Source organism: Diadema setosum, chromosome 16 (genome assembly GCF_964275005.1).
Source record: "Diadema setosum chromosome 16, eeDiaSeto1, whole genome shotgun sequence".
NCBI classification, from domain to species: domain Eukaryota; kingdom Metazoa; phylum Echinodermata; class Echinoidea; order Diadematoida; family Diadematidae; genus Diadema; species Diadema setosum.
Window position 1 is genome coordinate 27,207,384 of NC_092700.1, and position 22,115 is coordinate 27,229,498.

The window sequence follows — 22,115 nt, forward strand, 5'->3', positions numbered from 1 at the left end:
AAAAGGGCGCCATGCATAGGGTGTGTCACACCACAAAGTCCCGTTTGGAGAGCTAATACAGTATGACAACTTTGACCCGCTGACAGGTTTGCCGGATGTTGCGAGCAGAACGTATACTCACGTTGCTTTATATCAAACATGTCAGTCGTTGGGTACCTGTGGTCATGATGATGGAAAGGAGATACGACCTAGTTCTACCACTGATATTGATTATTTCTGTGCTCTGCAGCCCCGCTGAAGGTAAGGGGAGCCCAGTTTTATTGAACCTGCACTTAAACATTTTCAGGTCTTTAGTTACAATATCACTTGAAGGCGAATGTAAAACCACAATGGAAAGAGAAGACCACCAGATTATCATCAATAATTATACAGGTTATATAGGCTGGTAACATGGAAAGTGACCATTCCGACATTTCATTTTATTTCATACTCTGTATATCTTGATTAATCGCCAGTTTAAAAAAAAATGGATACAAGCTTGCACTTGATATTGGACAGTGAATGAATGTCAATTGTTTGGTATAATGTACATCAGCGGTGGGTGTTGTCAACGTAATGGTATTTGAAATTTGTTTTCCATTCAAACGTATCCAAAATAGGAAAATATGTCAGATCAATGGGACCTTGGATCACAAACGGTATTGTTGCTTTTATCAACCACAAGAACAAACACTATTAAACAAAATGTTGGGGAAGCCAAATTACTCAATATGTAAGATGTTAAGAATAATAAAAGCATTATAACTTACCTATTCGTGATTCAAAACAAGCGTGCTATAAGAATTGATTTCTTTCCCTAAAAGATATTATGCCAAAAAAAAAAAACCCTTGGCAACAAATAAATACCACTCTGGGTACTAAAGAACGATATACGTTCCCAAACAGATTCATTTAGAAAAGAAAAAGTTTACATTATATTTGACGACATTGTCAAACGATTTTACAATCATCTTGCAAAATGTAGGCCACAAAATTTCAAAATCAATATCAGACACATCACGCTTTTTTTCAAGATTATTTTGCATCTGGAATTGTACCCTCCTTTTTATGACCAACTTCCATTTACGAAATCAATCAAATAACCTATTTTCAGAGACATATTAAGTAAAGCATCAACTAAAGCATCTGAACTAGATGATTATATTTCTCTCGAACTATCAAAGAATGCATTCATTTTTCGCTAAACCTTTGTGCATTGTTATTGCATCATTCAGTTCTGGCTGTGAAGAAATAAGAATCACAATAATCATTCCATTTTTCGAAAGGATAATCCTCAGTTGGCCTATATTTCACATTAAAGATCTATTGCAATTATCTTTCTGTATTCGTGTTCACGAAGCTCGTAGAAAAAAAAAAAAACAACTAATATACCAGAGGCATTAACCTTTCTGACAATGAAAACATTATTGATTCCTAACCTTATCGGATTCCGAAAAGAAAAAATATGAATTCAAACTCATTGAGTGCTATCCATTTTTCTGATTATATTTTGCCCCACTTTCATACAAGTAACCTTTGTTGTTGAGTTTCTGTGGATCTCTTATAGGCATTTCACACCATGGATCATACCATTTTATATTTGTAAAAATATATCTGACTATATTCCTATATGGCATAAGGGGAATGAATTTCCCAACCGAAAACAGTATGACTGTATGAGGTGGTCGATGGTGTTGAATCTAAATGCCTGAGTGTGAATATTGGTGAACCAAAAGGCGCATTTCTTGGACCTCTTGTTTTTATTATTTGTGAATTACATCAACAATTTTTCAAAGATTGGCAGCTTTCATTATTTGGTGATAATACAGTTGCAATTCACTCGCATAAAGATATGTCTACCCTTATCACAATGAATAATGAACTGCGAATGGTAGGGACCTACAAGTGCAACAAAAACAAAAAATGATATTTCATCCAAGATGTAGAAAACTATTGTTTCGTATGCAAAAAAAAAAATGATAACCATGATAAATTATATGATGGTTAATGTCCTTTTGATAGAACTTTTAAGTCAATATCTCTTTTAGGGATTCGAAGTCATGTCGAACTCTTTACCTTAAAGTGTCATGTTTAGAACATAATTATTATATTCTAAATTGTCAAGAAATGTATGTGTTTTATCCAAACTCAAATACAGTGTTTCTTTCTCTGTGTGTTTCGGTTACTGTAGTAAAATAAATGTCTCGACATGTCATAGTTTAAATGCGTTTTATTTTTACTTCGGTCTGGAATAAGGGCTCCAACTATACTTATTGAATGTTATTTGCTCCACTGTCATAACTTAAGTCTTGCTTTATATATCCCAAATAAATAAAGAAAGAGATGAGTGACATGAAAGGGATGTACGAGTCTAGGAGAAACCTAGCGGGTATGAAGTAACTTTCAGTCGGATCCTCGCTTTCGATTCAGTAGCAAAATACGTGGAGAGCGTCCTTCATTTACCAACACACATGGCGATCGAGCTAGAGGAAAGCGAAAACCACTCAATATTTCATTTTTTCAGGTTGGGTTATGTCTACTCTCTTGTGATACGTGGGGGTTTGCACAGGATAGCAAAGTTTGAAAGAATGTAAGCAGTCGAGACAGACAAATAATTGTCCTATTCTATCACATGCTATTGCAATTGCCTCAATGTGTGCGTTTACCTCTGAGAGAAATCAGTCTGCGTTCTATACTGAGGCATTGGCGGGTATATGTGTATTGAAGCATAATCGTCTCGTGTTCTCACATACTACCTATCAATGCATACAACAGTGTGACTGCATTCTCATTACAAAGAACAGAACTTAGACTGTAGACAGTTGGAATTCCCGGGTGAAATCCGGGGGCGAACTTTGAATCTTGCATGTCTTATTCAAAGCATGCCTTAACAATAGGTGGGTGCAGTATAACAATAAGATATTTTTTTTTGGAAGTGATCATGCATGAAATACAATGTGGCTGTACAAACTCATGCAAAACGGAACATGCTGGATATAAATGGTTTTCAGTCGTAGCTAGGAAACTGTAATGTGTATAGACTAGCGTACATTTTTTTTTTTTTAGTTCAAAGTTCAAAGTTTGTTTCATTTTTCAACAAAAAACATATGTTTCACTTCATTTTGTAACAGAAAATAAGGTAAGTAGAACATAGTGAAATAAAAAGATGATAACAATTGAGGACCTAAAGTAATCATACATTGTATTGCAAGAAAGAAACATAAGTGATCAAAGCGAAATACATGTATACCGTTGTTTTAAATGCGAAAAATGGAGGGACCCACTAAAAAGACAGAGCTTGTAGTATGTGGGTCCCTCTGGAGAAGAACATGAACGAAAAGATCCTAAATTGAACCATCGTATATACAAACAGATAACAAAGTGGAAGAAGTCTGGAAGCCCACTAGAAATTAGATTAACAAATAAATACATTTACATAGACGCGAACTAACATAAAACAGGACTAGACAGCAAGACAACTACTAAAGAAAAGGTTGTAAAGGACAAAACGGGATGGACAAGACTGACGAACTGAAGACAAAATAGCAGACAAGAACGCAAGCAAGAGACAGAAACAGTAACAGAACAACAGAAACAACATAAACATAAACAGCGATCTTCGGCAGAAGCATGCCGAGAGAAACAGAAGATAGTTGCTGGGGAAAGCGAAATTTTGACGCCTTGAAGAAAGACAAGAAAATAGAAAATAGAGGGATATATGAACCGAAGTAGCACACGGAGAGTCAGCTACTAGACTCTATGGGTAAAAAATGGCATAGATGACAACATTGCAAACCTCCAGGGGGAAAAATACCGTTAATTCTTCGAATAGGGGACAAAGTAAACAGGTTAGTATAAAAAAAAAGCCAAAAGGTTAATTCAGTATTGTAGAGTCATACGATTGCAATAAAAAAGACTTCAGTCTCCTCTTGAAAGAGTATATGGATGGAGCATCTTTTAAGTCATGATTCAAAGAATTCCAATGATTTGGGCCTACATAAATAAGTGAGTTTTCAGCAAAAATCGTTCTTAAAAGAGGTAAATGAAATTCACCAGATCGCCTAGTGGGATATTTATGAAATGATTTATTTTTGAGGAACATAGAATCAAAAATAGATGGAAGCAAGTTATTACAATACTTGTACATAAATTGCCCTAAATTAAACAAAAACAAATCTGTCATTTTTAAGAGCTTGTTGGAGGCAAACAACATATTTGTATGAGAACATACAGAGGAATTACAGATAACACGAAGAGCTTTCTTTTGTAAAAGGAACACTTTGTCTAATAAATTCTGATGGGTGTTGCCCCAAACTAATACTCCATAATTAAGATGAGGCAATATTAACGACGAATATAACATAAGTAATGATTTTTGTGAAATATAAAATTTCAACCTATTTATTATACCTATATTGCGTGATACTATATTACAAACACTATCAACATGTGATTTCCAGGAAAGTTTGTCATCCACAATGACACCCAAAAATTTGGTATGTGAGACTCTTTGTAGATGAGAGTCATCTAATACTATATTCATACTTAAACTATCAACAGTGTTACTAAAAAACATATATTTCGTTTTTTGAGCATTGAGTGATAGCCTATTGGCCCTGACCCAATTTGTCACTTTCTTCAACTCAATGTTGATTTTATGAACAAGAAAATCAATATCATTATGGGCAAAAAATACATTTGTGTCATCTGCAAAATGAATAAAAGAGAGGTTGTCGGATACGCGACAAAAATCATTGATATAAATAATGAACAATAACGGCCCTAAAAGACTTCCCTGTGGGACGCCGCATTTGACTTCTCTGACAACTGAATCATAATTTTTAATTGTTACAAATTGTTTTCTATGAACTAAATAACTCTTGAACCACTCCAAGGCCTTCCCACGTATTCCATAATGCGATAACCTATAAAGTAAAATATCATGATTGATAGTGTCGAAGGCCTTGGAGAAGTCCAAGAAAATACTAACTAAATGAGAATGGTTATCAATTGCATGAACAACTCTATCAACAAAATGCAAAAGAGCATGCGTAGTACTATGTTTCTCGCGAAAACCAAACTGATAATTCGTAATAACCTCATGTGCCTTCAAAAAATTAATCATTCTCTTATAAATGAGTTTTTCTAAGACCTTGGACAATGACGATAATAATGAAATTGGGCGATAATTGCTGATTTCAAACTTATCACCTGCTTTAAATATTGGGATTACTTTAGCTAATTTCATTTTATCGGGAAACACACCGTTAAAAATTTTACATAATAGTGGATCAATGCGTCAACAAAGTAGTCATATAATCTGTTTAATTTGTACGTTCAAATTTCTTTTACGTGGATACGAGTCATAACAAAATCATTGGCAAGTGTTTTGTTGAAGAGGAGGGAGGTGAAAATGAGGAGCAATGTAAAGCCCTTGGCTATTTTGACTCTTCCCAGGTCCAAAGAATGTTACCCCCCCCCCAGCCCCCCCCCCCCCAGCCCCCCCCCATAATTTCTTTATCATTATGATGTATCACTGTCATGTTTGGCACATGCTTAGAGGTTAGAGCGAATCAATTAGCATGCATACTAAAAGGTTTATAACTATTCTGTGATAGCTATAGGCCTATATTTTTGCATGAATACAATGACACAACCTTAGATGATGCTTTGTTCAAAATTCCATCGTGTAGCCTCAGTGGTAGACACTGCCCCCAATGTTCGGGGATGGAGAGGAGAAGACATCCGGCTGCGGTGTGACTTCCAGGAGGAACCTTTCGCTGTTTTCTGGGTCATGGAGGGCATGTCTCAGCAGCAACAGAAGACGACGAAGGCTGGGTTCATCGATGGAAACTTCGATGGCTTGGATGAACGGTTCGACATCGACAAAAACTTCAGCCTAGTCATCACCGACCTAATGGTAGCCGATGAGGGTCGTTACTACTGCCAGGTGGTGCTTCAGAATTTTGAGAACTTTGAAAATTCCACCTTCTTGACGATTAACTGTAAGTAATATTTTCTCTCTATTTTATAGATTCAATATCCATACAGGTTTTTTAATCACAACATCGTATCCTTTTCACTAAAACAAGTTTACTAGTCAGCATTCATCATGAGGTGTATGAGCAATTATGCTGATACATATGTTATATCAGAAGATACTTGCAGCTGTAGCAGAAATGTAAACATTCAAGCATACCGAAGACAAGCTGAGTACCTTTGGCAATCATGGCAAGAGACATAGAGTCGTAAGTGTGCCATATATGCTTTACATTTTGTTAACACTAGTCAGCTTTATCATTGTCTGAGCATATTTCGTCTCATTTTCGTCTCACTTTAGTCTCATTACTTTGTAATATAGCGAACTAATTCGTAAAAGCCTAACTGTCCTCATTTCCACGAAAGGGACGAAAATAATCCTTGAACAACTGGTTTATTCATTTGCTGGGTACAGATTCGAATTCGGATACAAAGTGATTATCATTTTGTGCATAATTTTCCACTTTCCCAGCGATGCCATCAAAACATGTCATTGAGGAATGCGGTGGTCAAAGTCAGCCAAGTCAAAGCCGGTGTACATACCAGACTCCCTCCAACACCCATTCTTTAAATCTTACATGCGTCGTCAGTGGATTCAAACCTAACGTTTCTGTGCTGTGGACTGATATGACTGAGGAGTCGGGAAAGAGACTGAGTTCTGTGGTTTCATACCAGACAATACTACCTGACGAAACATACGAGAGGTTCGAGACAATCACTGTTTCAGCCACACACCGGACGGAGCAAACTTTCAGGTGCACCGCTACTGGAGAAGCGTTGAATGGAACGTCGACGGCAGAAATTACCACGCTTCCCATACCACGAGGTTTCTTGAAACATTGATATTTTGCGTTTCTAAACAATTAAAAAAATAAAACAAAGAGAAACAATACTTTAACGAATGAATGCTTTGATTCAGATCTGTCATCGGGAAGTTTAATTTGATTGGGTATTTTTTAGTTTAACAAATCTTGCCACACATAAGTGCCAATGAATAACCTTAAAACATAATAATATGTATAAACACAAAACCACGTCAAATTTCGGTACATTAAAGTGTAGAGAAAAAAAAAACTATTCGCAGTGTTTAACTGAAAGATGTGAATAGTCAACATGTGCATACCTGTTGTATAAAAGTAATCATCCATTTTCTGGCATCCATTTTCTTTACATAAGAATTTACTGTCATCTAGAAATGAGTGTTTATTCGTGTTTGTTTTAAATTTCAGGAAACCGTGGTAGTTCGGGTCTCATCATTGGCCTAGTCATCGGTGTACTAGCCCTAGCCATCATATTTCTCCTTGTTGGAAAGTTTCTGCAAAAATACCATCCGGAATACCTTCCGCAAAAAGGTGTCTTTTCTTCATTGTTTATATGCATTCATTAATTTTTTGTCTCTCCTGCGTAGAGGAAGCGAGTCATAGGCGTCATTAATCCGTGGTCGTCGTCGTCGTCGGCGACGGCGGAAGCAGCTGCGTCACCAACAATTTGGTGTACTCTAAATATTAAACATTTGCAATATGCAGGCGTGCCGACAAGTTTGCCTGGTTTGTTCGTTCGTTTGTTTGTTTGTTCGTTCGTTTTGTTTTGTTTTTGGGGTGATTGCTTACCAAATTGATCTGCCTTTCATAAAACCAATGAAAAGGAGTGGGCTATAACGGTTGATTGTAAAATAGCTCTTCGAACATGTCGAGCGGTCGTAATCATGGTAATGATATACCATAGATATTGTGCTCATTGACCAGTTCTGCATCTTTTTTTTTCATAATTTGATTCTTATTCCAAATATATCTTAATGTTAGATGAGTGCCAATACATCTACGTAGATCTACATATCTATCATGTCAATCATAAAAACGTACACTGGAAAATGATTAGCAGTTTTACAATGCTTCTGTGTCCATTGTCAATGTTGTATTTCACAGGATGTGGCTGGAATCCCTGCTGGCGGAGACCACACCAACCTTGGCGATTTGATGAGGAAGAACAATTCATGCTGAGTATGAGAAACATGAAATAATCGTCATGTGTTCATGTATAAAAATGGCGATCCATCTTATATCATATCACGGAGAGTGAATTCATATTCTAAACATTATCTATTTCATATGATGACGGGAGTTTTTTTTTGTGGAGAAGTGTAGTTGTAGAGGTATTCTTTTTTTTTCTGCTGTCCCTCCATGAATGAGATCGTATGCTCTATCTGTACTATTATGAAACACAAAGTGAAGAAAAGGAACTAGCCTGGGATTTGAACCAGTGTCACTTACCATGTTTACTGCTTCATGCACCGGGCACAGGCATTTCCACCTAACAGAGGCCATATTATGGCAGTTACAAGATGGTGTTCAGTGCCGGATCCAGAGGGGGCGCACTGGGCGCCCCCCCCCCCCTCTTTATTTTTGTTAAAACAAAAAAAAAGAAAAAAAAAGAAAAAATCGGGGAGGGATGCCTGCGCCCACCAACCCCCCCCCCCCCTTGCGGCGCGGCGCCTCCCTATACGGAATTCCTGGATCCGTCCCTGTTGCTTGAACAAATCCCCAACATAAAAAAAAAAAAACAGCACGAAAAGAAAATCTCTTGAACTACACAATTTAATCGAACATCAACGCATCACCACCATAAACTGGCTTTAGCCAAACCAACCTGTATCAGTATTTCAGAGCGAAAGCAAAATTCTTAAAAAGACACAGGAAAAGGTAACTTTTGACTTAAAGAAATTTCCGCAATTTCTTTTTTCTCATTTTCTTTCAAGATCAATGAAAGCGTAACAATAATCACATGGATTCGTAAATCACGTTGACTAAGTAAAATCATCGATAGCTGTCGTGGCTGTAAGACATTCTATTTTCTAATGGAATAGGGATTTTCTACAAATTCTTGATCGTATTTGAATCTATCTATCTATCTATCTATTTCTCTCCTTCCACTCTCTTCCTTTCTCTGTATCATTATCATATTATATATGTATATATATATATATATATATATATATATATATATATATATATGTAAAACCATATATAATCACTATATGTTTGTAATATTTTCTCTCTTTCTTTGTTTTGATCCTCGTTCAAGATCCGTCATCCAGCTCACTATCTCTTACAGAGAAACAAGTACAGCAATGCAAAGAAGAGCTGAAAGCGTACTACCGTTTGTCACGACGCAAGGTCATGGTGGATCCACTCAACTTTATGGAACGTGTTGAATTAGATGAAATCTATACTAATTTGAGTCTAATAGACAAAAGCAGCATGCGAAGCACACCATTAACATACGACGATCTTTTGTCCAGCGATGAGAATGGAAATCTTTCCAAGCGCCTTCTGGTCCAGGGTGAAGGGGGTGCCGGCAAAACAACACTTTGCGCTAAGATCGCCTGGGACTGGTGCCAGGAACGGATTCTCCAGGATCTGGACATGGTGCTCGTAATCCCTCTTCGAGATATCACAGACGTCAAAAGTGTCGGCGGCATTGTAAAAAGTCATCTTTCTGATTCAAATAAAGCGATGACAAATCAGATAGACGACTACATTTCAAAACATCTAAATAAGATTCTTCTTATATTTGATGGGTTTGACGAGTTCAACGGGAAATTAAGTGAAAAGAACAGCAGTGAGATCATTCGGATTCTGGGATGCGAGCAATACAAATCATGCAAAGTAATAGTGACCACACGACCGTGGAGAACAAATGAAATCAGGATGGAAAAGAGTCTTGCCGAAGCTTACACTTTTATTACCGTCGAAGGTTTTAACAAGGAAAATGTATCAACTTACATAAGGAGGTACTTTCGGATAGAAGAAAAGGACGCTCTTGCTGAAAGCTTGATCAGTTTCATGGAGGAAAATGATGTCATCCGGTCGAACATGGCCCCTTTCCCCATTTACTGTGCAATGCTTTGTCTCATGTGGAATGACTTCAGTGAACACAGACGAAAAGAAATGCAAAAACTGAAAACTTTCTCCAAAATATTTGGAGAAATGATCAGATTTCTAAAAGAACACTACGCATCGAAAATATGCGAAAATTCACATATTCATAATGCTGCTGCCCATTTGAAAGAAGCTGAAAGGGCAATTCAAGACATAAGTGAGATAGCGCTAAACGGTTTATTTGATAGGAATCTTTCTTTCCCTGAAGAACAATTCAGCGAGTGTCGCGTTGCAATGGAAACGTGCTGCAGAGTCGGAGTTTTGACAATTGAGCGAGATGTAATAAGTAGGAAGCGTCGGCGCGATGTCAACGTTCCATCCTATGTAGTGTCAACGGTTTTGTTTCCTCACAAATTGTTTCAAGAATATGTTGCGGGATTGTATATCGCAGATGTATACGCCAATGATATCACCGAGTACGACCAGCTGAAAGACAAACTTCTTCCTCATTTTGAGGAGTTCCGCTACCTTTTCTATTTCTCTTCGTCTTTAGGGAGTGAACTTGGTCTTGATATCATCAAATCATTAATAAATTGTGCTGACCAGTATTTCTGCGTTGATGCCGCATTTGAATGTTACACTGAGGAGGCCGTCCGAGCAGTTGGAGAACGATGGGAAGAATACGAATTATCATCATATATGTCAGAACATACGAAGGCAGGGGTTGTGTTTATGGTGTACTGTAACCAAGTGGTGAGTAATACAGCTTGGATGTCGATTTGTCCAGACACAGAAATATTGTGTTTGTTTGTTTGTTTGTGTGTTGTTGTTGTTTTTTTTTTTTTGTAGATTAGCTTGTAGTGAAGGCGTACCTTTTTCTCTTTTCGAGAATCCCTTTGTTATACATGTATTAACAGTTGTTTTATCGAATCGTTTTAAAGAATCACGCGGATTCTGGAAAATAGCTTTGGGAAACAAATTGCATGAGTAAAAGTTTAACAGACTATGACAAATAATTTTGTTATGGTCTGAATTTATTCCTCCCTTCAAAAACATTTATTAGTGAATTATGATATGATTTAAATGTATCAAATTTATTAATTTGCTCCTATTCTATCAGATGCAAACAACCTCATGTACACTTTGCAACATCACTGTGCACTTGTGCAGTGGAGTATTACATCACTAAAATCAAATAATGTTCGTTCCCATAAGCTATCGTTATTTATAGACGATATGAACAGCGGGAGAACTGTGTCACGTGACTTGGCGGAGGGTATGTGTTCCAGCAGTGTGCTGCGCGAGGTATCAATAAGGTTCTCACGATTTCACACAGACTTCTACAAGATCCTCGGTGAAAAGGCTTCAACTTGTCAGGTAATTCCTGTCATACATAGAATACAAACTCTAAAATGATAATTCTTCTTTCTTTAAAGCCCCGTGAACTGTTGCACTATGTGTGTTTGTGAAAAGTAATGAATTCATATAGCTGTTTCAAGCCATGTTCGCGGATTTTTACATTTGCATAATTAATAATTGGTATTATGTATTGATGGCAAACACGGATTCTTTTCACATTCTGATTGATTGACTGATTGATTGACTGATTGATTGATTGATTGATTGACTGATTGACCGATTGAGGCCAATCTAAGTTATTAAATCCGAAAAATTAAACACAAAACATTGTAGCTTTTACAATGACATCCAGGCAACCTTGAAAGCATCTTGTATTAGGATGCCTTCACATGAAGATACAATAGACTTTACAATGGAAACATATTATTACATATGATTCTCTGTGAAGTCAAGCAGATAAGCAAGACACCATCACATTGATGCGTACATATACACTCATACACACAGCACACACTAACACACACATGCAGGATAAGGATAGAAGACAGGATAGATAAACAACAATCATTGTCTACTCGGTCATTCCTAATTGTTTAAAAAAAAAAAAAAACCACTTCAATAAGCACTTCAATTTAGAAAAAGTTGCGCTACATTAAAAGCGGTACTTATTGAATTCCATTCATTTACATCGGTGAACAGAGTGGGATTGTACAGTCAAACAAGTGCCAAAACAGTCAAAATTCGTTTGATTTAATCCGCTCTTTGTTTGATGATTTGGTTGGTTTGTGTGATTGTTACAGATTCAATGTCTCAAAATGACTCTCGGAAGCTGGGTCCACGATTCTCAGCATCAATTCCGGCTGGGAGGAGACTTGGCCCAGTGGGTGTGCACTATGCCAAGTCTTTCGAGCTTCAGTGTGAACTGCGATTACTTGCCCAATGATTTCTTCTCAACAGCAGCCGACCTGGCGGAGTCGTCTCAAGTAAGTGACCTCTCACTCTGCATAATTCTATTCTGACAATGAAAAATACCTGTACGATGATTAATGGTTCCGCTTTCTGTGGTGAGCATTGTCTGGAAAGAGATTTCTTTTTCGTCTTGTGAAATCATCGCTTTGCATATCGACCTCTATGCTTTACGAGTCCACGCAAAAGTATATTCAGTTAATCAATTGATTATTTGAATTCATGTAGTTGAAATTAAGTATATTCAATAAATAATGAGTCAAAACACAACTTCCAGCAGTTCCAAAAGCAACAGCCCTAACAAGTGAGAGGTCTAAACCAGTGGCGGAAATGAGGGGGAACGCACCGGGCGCTCACCCCCTTCCTTGTGGGTTTTTTTTTTTTCTAGTTGTTGTTAAAACAATTGAAGTAAAAAGAAAAATGGAGGGGCGCCCCCTTTAATTTTGTATAGGCGCCCCCCCCCCACCCCATTTACGGAATTCTTGGATCCGTCCCTGTGAACAATGGCAATATTTATTTCTCAGATCAAATGGATCTTGAAGCGATTCTTACCTAAAACGTTGAGCATTTTAAAGGTGATAACGTTGGACTGCAGCAGTTGTTGGGATTAATTATTAGAGAAGTGTGAACTTCAAAAATATTTAAAACTTATAGATGTAGATATCTCACTGCGAGGAAATATTTGTTCCTGAACCTTTGTTAGATAATTTTTTAGTCTTTCATGCCATGTGCATGGCTCTTTTTTACTTTATTACGTACCTATATACAAGTGTGCATTCTTCCACATTCACTTGATTTAATCATGCTCTGCAGAATATTTCTGTCTATTCCTTTGTTGTTATTAGGGTTCTGTTTTGTTTTGTTTTTTAGATTCAGAATCTGAAGTTGTGGTTGTGCGACAATTCTCAACACCACTCTTCTGTGGGAGAACACTTGGCCCGATGGGTGCACACCATGCCACGTCTTTTGAGCTTCAGTATGGACTGCAGCAGCTTTCCCGATAATTTCCTCTCAACAGCTACCACCTTGGCGGAATCCTGCAAGGTTTGTTTACTTTGACTATGCACAAGTCCTATTGTTTGTTTTCTGAACATGATTGGGAGTCCATGTCATATTGTGCTTGATCTGGTCGTTAACTGTCTGTGAAGAAACTTTTTTTTTTCTGACAAGAAATCAAAATAAGACAAGAGAGACTACTCTTGATAATTTCTAAAAGGAATCGCAGCTCTTATTGTTTTCAATTCTTGTCGAGTATCGTCACAATTGAAGCACGAGATATGAAACTCGTCAGACTGACGAGTTAGGTGATACGCTTGGGGTCATCAGATGTCGGTCATCTGTGATCGACAAAGAAAAGAATGTGATATAGGCACATTAAAGTTATATTGAGCGTGCATAGAAAACCGTTTCTCTAACCTCTCGGCCACGGGACATCCACGGAAATGGTAAGGCAAAAAAGAAATGTATAGATATTACAGAGAGAAAATTCAATGCCCACTCAACCAACGTGGCCGCGTGAACATGTATTGCATTGCTAGACGGAAATGCGGCCTTGTAACTACTGATGTCGCTATGCCATTTCTGGCAACTTGGGAAAAATACGTGCCGTAAACATAAAACCTATAATCGGCTGGTTTTGATACCTTGCCTTTAATCACAATTTTCAGTGTGATGACGTCATCAAAGCACAAAACAATGACATGGTCTTGAAAGACAATTGTTCAAAGTACAACACCTCCGTCGTCGTCATTACATACTATGATCGGTTTGACAAAGTCAGCCTGCAAAATTTTGCAGCAGTCGAAGCAATATGGTCTCCAACACAAAGAGGGATATGGTGTGTGTGTGTGTCTGTGTGTGTGTATAGGTGCGTTTATATACGAATGTGATTTCTACTTGGACGAATATGTAATACAAAACTGAAGAAAAAAACTAAAATAGCTAAGTATTTTGTTTCGTGATCTTGTGGGGTTCGAACCCGCACGTGTGCAACCTCACGTCTCTGAGACGTCGCCTTTAACCACTCGGCCATACGTCTCGACGAGAAACTAGGAGGAACGTAAACTTATGTATGTGAAAGATGAATCAGGAATCGTTTTGTCCACATTCCATTCTCATTTTCAGTTTTAAACTGCAAAATTGTCAAAGTGATGAGGAGATTTCAAAGAATAAAATGCATGATTACTGCAGCTTATTGTCTCAGTTACCACATACTTAAGTTACAGAGGAAATGGAGCAAAATCAGCTGAGATAAAGGTGCTTAAACGTTGTCAAGTCAATGCACATTAAAAAAAAATCACCTCCCATAGACATAACACGTAAACTTGTCTGATTTTGAGTCTTTACCTTTAATAACAATTTGAAGTATGATGGTAAGTCTTCTCGAACCAAGAGTGCGGAACGTAAGCTTCTACGTGAAAGATGAATCATGACGATCACCCGTGACCGACACATCTTCAAAGGGATCAGTTATTAGAAGTGGAAGCCCCCGTGCCAAGCATATTGTCTCAGCAATTCCAAAGCAATGATACCCTTACATTTAGGCATACCATAATTTCCCTCTGAAATCAATGGTAGGTATTATTCATGTACAATTGCTTGCCTTGTCCATAAACTTTGCTTTACAAACTTTCAGTGAAACGTGTCATAACATAATTCTGTAACTCCATTAGCAGGGATTGACTACATAAAGAAAGATATGTCAAATTGAACGCTTAGCGCGTATAACTAAAGGGGATTTTAGCCTGATGCTCTGTTCTTCACTGCTCAGATACCAACAATACTCATTACCTACGGCTACGTATAGAGAAACAGCCATGACGAAAATAAGTTTTTCCTTTTCTTTGGCAGATAGACACACAACCCCTTTAAACCACACTATAATTGACATGGAGGGACATGAAAAAGTTCATTACTACTACTAAACAGTGATGCCTTCTACTCATGTGGCACAAGATACCTCTATAGCAACATAAAACCTGTCTACAACTCCGTTATTGCGTCAAACAATAACAACCTGGAATTTCAAAGAGATGAGCGAGACGCCATACACCTGGCCTAGAGTTAATTCATTCAGTTGCCATTCCTGCTCCAGTTGAGTTATGTGAATTATTTTCCGACCTGTCTTGTGACAGTGTAACAGGAACAAACGTAGAGAAAAGGAAAGAGAAAAGGAAAGGTGGCAAGCGGGGCACTGTACCAAGGGCAATTTAAACAATACGTATGATAAATGAAGCAAATCCAACCTCCAGCCTCCGACAAAAAAAAAAAGAAAGAAAGGAACTTGAGTGACTGTGTGTCGTGGGGTAGTATAATTGATAAGATAATACGATATTAATGACATCGATCGGAATAAAGCTGAACTGCCAAAAGAAAAACAAAGAAAGAGAGAGAGAGAAAAAAAATGATAGCGTCCTGCGGGTCTCGAACATCTCGTCCTAAGGTAGTGCATAATGACCATGCAGCGCGATAAGCGACTATGAAGCCACACGGCTGTACCGAAGATTGGATGTGAAATGTATCTTTAATATTTTTTTATTATATATATATTTATCTTAAATCTTTATACCATTTACAAGATGAAAAAGTTCATTACTACTACTACTAAACAGTGATGCTTTCCACTCATGTGGCACAAGATACCTCTATAGCAACATAACCTGTCTACAACTCCGTTATTGGGTCAAACAATAACAACCTGGAATTTCAAAGAGATGAGCGAGACGCCATACACCTGGACTAGAGTTAATCAATTCAGCTCCCATTCCTGCAAGTTATTTAAACGTACATGTTCCTACCTATCCTGTTACAGTATAACAATAACCAATGAAGAGAAAAGGAAAGAGCAACGAAAGGTGGCAAGCGGGCCACTGTAACAAGGGGCAATTTACAACATTAAGTGTGACAAAATTAATGAAGCAAACCCAATCTCCAAACTCCAATACAAAACAATGGAAATAGAGCAGCCGTGTTCACGGGTTACATATAATTGATAAAATAATACGATAAATGACATCGGAGTAAAGCTGAACTGCCGAAAAAAAAGAAAAAGAAAGAAAGAGAAAACTCCTGCGGGAGTCGAACTTCTCGCCTTTCGGTATGGCGTTATGAACACCCAACGCGCTAAGCGATTACGCCACACGGCTGTCCTGAAGATCCTATGCGAAACTTAAATGTATGATAATACTATCGTGACAGTACTGACTGAGATGGCGCTATTCAACTTCCCACAAGTGGCCGCGTGGATTCGACCAATATACAGTTGCAAAGAAAAATTGGGAATCGTTCTGTACAGATTGCATTCTCATTTTCAGTTTTAAACTACAAAATTATCGACCTGATGAGGAGATTTGAAAAAATAAAATGCATGATTACTAAAGCTTATTGTCTCAGCTACAACATACGTATGTTTCAGAGGAAATGGAGCAAAATCAGATGAGGTAAAGGTGCTTAAACGTTGTCAAGTCAATGCATGGTTTTAAAAAAAATCACCTCCCATAGACATAACACGTAAACTTGTCTGATTTTGAGTCTTTACCTTTAATCACAATTTCTAGTATGATGACGTCATCATATTTCAAAACCATCACATGGACTTGAGAGGCAAATGTTCAAAGTACAACATATCTGAATTTGGGATAATACTGAGCTTAAACAACAGAGATACGAGCAAATGAATGTCTGAAACAGTACCTCAAAAAAATCAATTCCACTTTTTTTATTTAAAATGACGATATGATGACGTCATCGCGTTTTCCTGGCAATATTGATACTTGGAATGTTATTTACAATTCATATACTTTTGTAATATGCAATAGAAATATAGGGTCAACGGACGATTTAAAGAGCTATGGCGAAATAAACAAAGACATGTTTTTTCACTATATTTGCAGAAAGACGCGCACGCGGAATTTCAACTTTGACGCCAGTGCATTCCTTTGTTATAGGTCGAAATCGATCGGAAATCAATGGATATTGTTACTCAAAGTATAAGGAATCCAAATCAGTCAGAAAAATTGCATTTTCATGTTGCTTACGGGCTCTGCGCGCGAAATTGCGCGGACGGACGCGCACGCGAGAAAATGTTTGAAACGCTTAAAATTGTCTGAAACTTCGAGATTTCCCATTGGGAAGTCGTTTTGAGGCTTTTAAAATTTTGACGATTAATGATGACCTGTGTAACTAGCGTTAAAAAGTAAGATAGAGCGTGACCTGAACTTCATGTCCACCGAAAATGATACAGAAATGACATCTAGTTATGAAGTTATGATCGATCATGTGACAAGGTCCGAAAATCACAAAATGGCGCCTAGATGACGTCATAGATATGTTACTGTCATGAAAACCTTATTGTGGCTAGATTTTGTCATGAGACATGTTGACTGAAAATGTCATGTTATTTCGTAATGTCATTCTTGAGATATTGACGACACAAAATTGTCCAGAAAGAAAGAAGAATAAAAGAAAATAAAGAGAGATTTTGACAATCACAATAGGTGATACGCTGATAGCGTATCACCTAATAATGGGGGAGGGGAAGGGCAACAAACCGTTTTTCTTTATTTGCTTTCGTTTTATTCTGAAGTAGCATGCAGTGACTGCATCATTGCTAACCGGATGTATTTTCACACGTAGTGATAGAATACTTAATGAAAACAAGGGATTAAAAAAATATTAATATGCTCAATCATCTACCTGTCTACAGTTGAGTTTTTACCTTCTGCAGATCCGTGAACTTCACGTGTGTTTTCACGACGGTTGGGTTTCTGATCCACCTTCAGCAGTAAACTTCGCTCAGTTTCTGTGTCGTTTGCCCCATCTTGAACGAGCTGAACTCAAATGCGATAACCTGCCTGAGATATTCTTCACGACCATTGCTTCACAGGCCATGCGCTCTAAAGTAAGTAAACAGATATCGCGTTTTATGCATCTTCAGTTTATTTATACGTATATTACAAATACCTCACATACACCACCATCTATGTCTCCATATATTAAGCTGAATTACAAAAATCACATGGTTTCATCTGTTAACATGTCTGTTACATCATTGTCACTAAGTTCATATTATATTGATCTAAGTTCATCCCCCCCCCCCAAAAAAAAAAAACATATAGAATAAACCAATTTATCCAACTTCCTTTTTATTCCTTGTTTGCAAGAAAAATATGATAACTATATGCTGTAAGTTGTCTTGATGAAATTCATAAACGAAATGTATAGACCAATCTATTCATACTAAATATAATCCTATGATATGAATGCATCATTATTCATTGCTCATATTATTTTGTTTTGTTTTGTTTTGTTAATTTTACCTGTTACAGCTTGAGGGCATTACCATCTGTGGAACGCCGTTAAAAGATTTCATCGGTGACAATCAATGAGGCACTGTTCAGGTAGTATACAATTTTCAGGTACTCTAGTACGTTGTAGTAGTAGTGGTAGTAGTAGTAGTAGTAGTAGTAGTAGTAGTAGTAGTAGTAGTAGTAATAGTAATAGTAGTAGTAGTAGCAGCAGCAGCAGTAGTAGTTATTGATACCACAAAGTATGTTTCAGATGTCAGAATACTTGATGAAGACCCTGCACCACAAATCCAACAAAAAGTCGCCAGGCATGGATTTTCAATTAAGATCAGATTCTGAAAGAGTAGACTCTAAGCTTTAAAATGATGTATAACTCAATTATAATAGACTCCCCTAACTTATCTGAATACTGGAAAGAAAGCACACACTCTGGAAAGTTTGGACTGAGAAAAGAGGCTCTGAAGTACAGGGTCTATTCAAGCGCTTAATCTTTACCAAGCCGTCCTATAGCTGTGTGATGAAAGGGACAAAACACAGGATGTAAACAACCGGTGCAACAACAATGCAGAGATTGTCAAATTAAGCTGAAATAAAGCATGCTCTATTAACACATTCTGTACATGATTAATGTCAACTTTCAATGCAGTAGCATTATCCTTTCAAAAGTGAAGAGTATGCAAAGGATTCCAAGAAATGAAAAGGGGCCTCTCAGACATACCTAATCATTCTACTCTCCCCAAAAACAGAGTTGCAGAAAAAACTGTTTAAAACACACTTTCCCATTCATGTTATGATCCCGAACGTAAGAATAACGTAGAAGAAAGATAGCTCTTTCAGAAAAATTCAAGATTGACTGGGTTGACCCATTCTAGCTTTTTTGAGTCCTCACGTAAAATCAAGGGGTGCGACTTTTTGTTCATTTTGTGACGCACGGTCACAAATGATCATGCTAATCTTATTCGATAGTATTATCTATCTTGGAATTATATTTCTTTCCTTTGAAGAGATCGTATAGTTTTGGTCAAGACCACACGTCAGGTTTATAACATTTTGTTGAGATAAGGAGAAACTAAAGAGCATTTAATTTCAAGAATGATTCAATGTTTAATTGATGAAAATTGGTCTTGAAATGGCTAAGATATCAAAAAAAAAATGATCTTAATGAAATTGACAGACCACGACTTTTATTAGGATCTTTTTTTTTAACTTGGTTTTTGTTTTTATCTCAGTCATTTTAAAACCGATTTTCATGAAATAAACTGTTGATTCCCCTAATAACGCCTCAGAATTGTGCGCGCTTTAACATTTCATAGAGTGGTTTCTAAATAATCTCGCAAAGCATTCCAGGCTGAATCCTCACTTGTTTGTTTGTTTGTTTGATAGATACTTTATTTTCTGCAAATCAATGAATCAATCAGCAAATCAATATACAAAAGGTACTTAATCATGAACATGTGGGAAATATACAAAGTAAATTCAAAACAGAGTCGTTTGACTTGCATAAACAACGATATAAAAGGAAATTAATTATGCAATATACAGAATGCATGTCTATGCAGCGGGTATTACAACAATTGTAGTTAAGAAGCGATTATGCAGAGGGCCGCCATTGTAAGCATTGCTTGAAAAGATGGCCGGCCCGAGGAAAAGGTAGGGACGTACTAGATTTGTAACAACTTTAACCAGTACTGTACAGTCCCTTTAAGGAACTTCCTGCTAACGTGGGAGCCTCAAGCCAGCTAACTCTTATCTATTAAAGAATGATGAAATAACAGAAACAAAAGTGAGGCTAACCATGCAAGGGTGGATCTAGACACTGATAACCATGCATCTTTTGCTCTTTCAGGGAGTAAGATATTCTCTTCAAGAAATATGAAGAAATGTGTGTAAATAGTTTGACATCTTACCAAGATAGTGTCGGTTTCCATGGTTACATTGTTTACATCATCTCGGGTTGGAGGCAGGTACAATAGGCATGTGATATAACCAGTGGCGGACCCGGGGGGACGCATTGGACACCCCTTTATATTTGTTTAAACAAAAGAAATCAAAAAGAAAAAAATGGGGGCGCGTGCGAGCCCTATGATTTTGTACAGTCCCCCCCCCCCCCCACACACACACACGCACGCACACCTTTTACGGAATTCCTACATCCACCCTTGTGTAACTATTCGTAAGGGTAAACTTATAAACAGAAAAGAAGTAAGAGGATGTAGCTAACAGAAGACGGGGGGGGGGGGTTACAGTTATGGTAATACACCAGGTTTTTTTTTTCTATTTCAGATCGTTCTGTCGTTTTATAGTTTATGTTATGTTGTATAATATTTCACCTAAAGATCTATATGCCGTTCATTCTTATATGAATTTAATTAAGCAATCTGTCAGACACGACATTAAAGCAATACGCGTGTTCGTGAGGGTCTCAAGTGTTATGAGGTGCAACGTGAGGTAATATATACGAGAGCCTCGAACAAACAGACTCTTTATTAAAGTTAATAGAGTGAGCGACCTGTTGTGTTTTGTCTGTGTAGCATGTTGAGCATGATGAGAAATGGTGTGGTCCGATCCTGAGGTGTATTTCCTTCTCTCCTTGTTTTTCTTACTTTGTGTTTAAATGGTGAGTTTCTTTTTTATTATACATAATCATTTAATGAATAATGCATCGCTTGCAAGAAGACTTTAAGGGAGCTCATATTATGATATATAGATTACAGTCAACATGATCACCTGATCACATGAACATTGGTATGAGTTCTTGGAAGGGATTTCTCTTGTCTGTGGTTTGCTCTGTACGTGTTGGTGATATTGTGCTTCAGCTGGCAGTTGGACGGCAATATTATTATCTGTAGTCGGCTCCGTGTTATCAAAAGATATAATCAATTACAAATTTCCTTACCACACAGGCTGTCATTAACTTACCTTGGAAATCAACCATATAATCGATTATATCTCTTCATAAAATAGGTCCGGGTTCGATGATTGTCTTAAAACTGACAGAAAATGCTGAATCATAGACATGAGATTTCGCTAGTAAACGGTATTGGTGAGGATAGACTTGCTTCTGCACTCCGTGATGTAACCGAGTCAGTTTTTTTTTTTCCTCACCCTCAAACACAGCAGACGCAGTGAAGAACAGGCCGAGCAAATGCCGAGGTTGTGGACAAGAAAACTTACCAGCTGAGAACGAACTTTAGATGCAATCAACAGGCACTGCTCCAAAGTTGTGACAATACCTCGCGGAGACATTTTCTTTCTTGAGAGCCATGAAGAGCTGTGTCCGTTGACCAGTCCTGTGAGGACATCTGTGTCTAATGTATTTCGCCCACTTGTCCTTTAGCTTTAATTTCTTTTCTAGTGCATTGTGTTCGGAAACACTTTGAATTAATGTTGGACATAAAGATTTTATCTCATTGCAGGATTACGACCAATAAGCTTGAATATTATACAGCTGTATTCTAAAACAAAAACGTGCACACATACACATATAGGCCTATACGTACAAAACAGTTACATTGTGAAGGATATAGCAATGTGCTCGGGTGAAAACCACGATACCACAGCAAAATGTGCTAGGAGTGACATTGCTATC

The 22,115-nt window shown here is 37.5% G+C and overlaps 1 protein-coding gene across 1 annotated transcript; it reads left to right on the top strand.

Moving 5' to 3' along the window:
* The first annotated feature begins 170 nt into the window (after positions 1-170).
* Positions 171-18,552, top strand: LOC140239769 (NLR family CARD domain-containing protein 4-like). Its single transcript, XM_072319590.1, has 11 exons — positions 171-240; positions 5,673-5,984; positions 6,491-6,844; positions 7,248-7,370; positions 7,944-8,018; positions 9,100-10,649; positions 11,112-11,273; positions 12,056-12,238; positions 13,092-13,265; positions 17,947-18,124; positions 18,548-18,552. Exons 1-11 carry the CDS (start codon positions 171-173, stop codon positions 18,550-18,552), a joined length of 3,186 nt encoding a protein of 1,061 aa, XP_072175691.1.
* Positions 18,553-22,115: the final 3,563 nt, after the last annotated feature.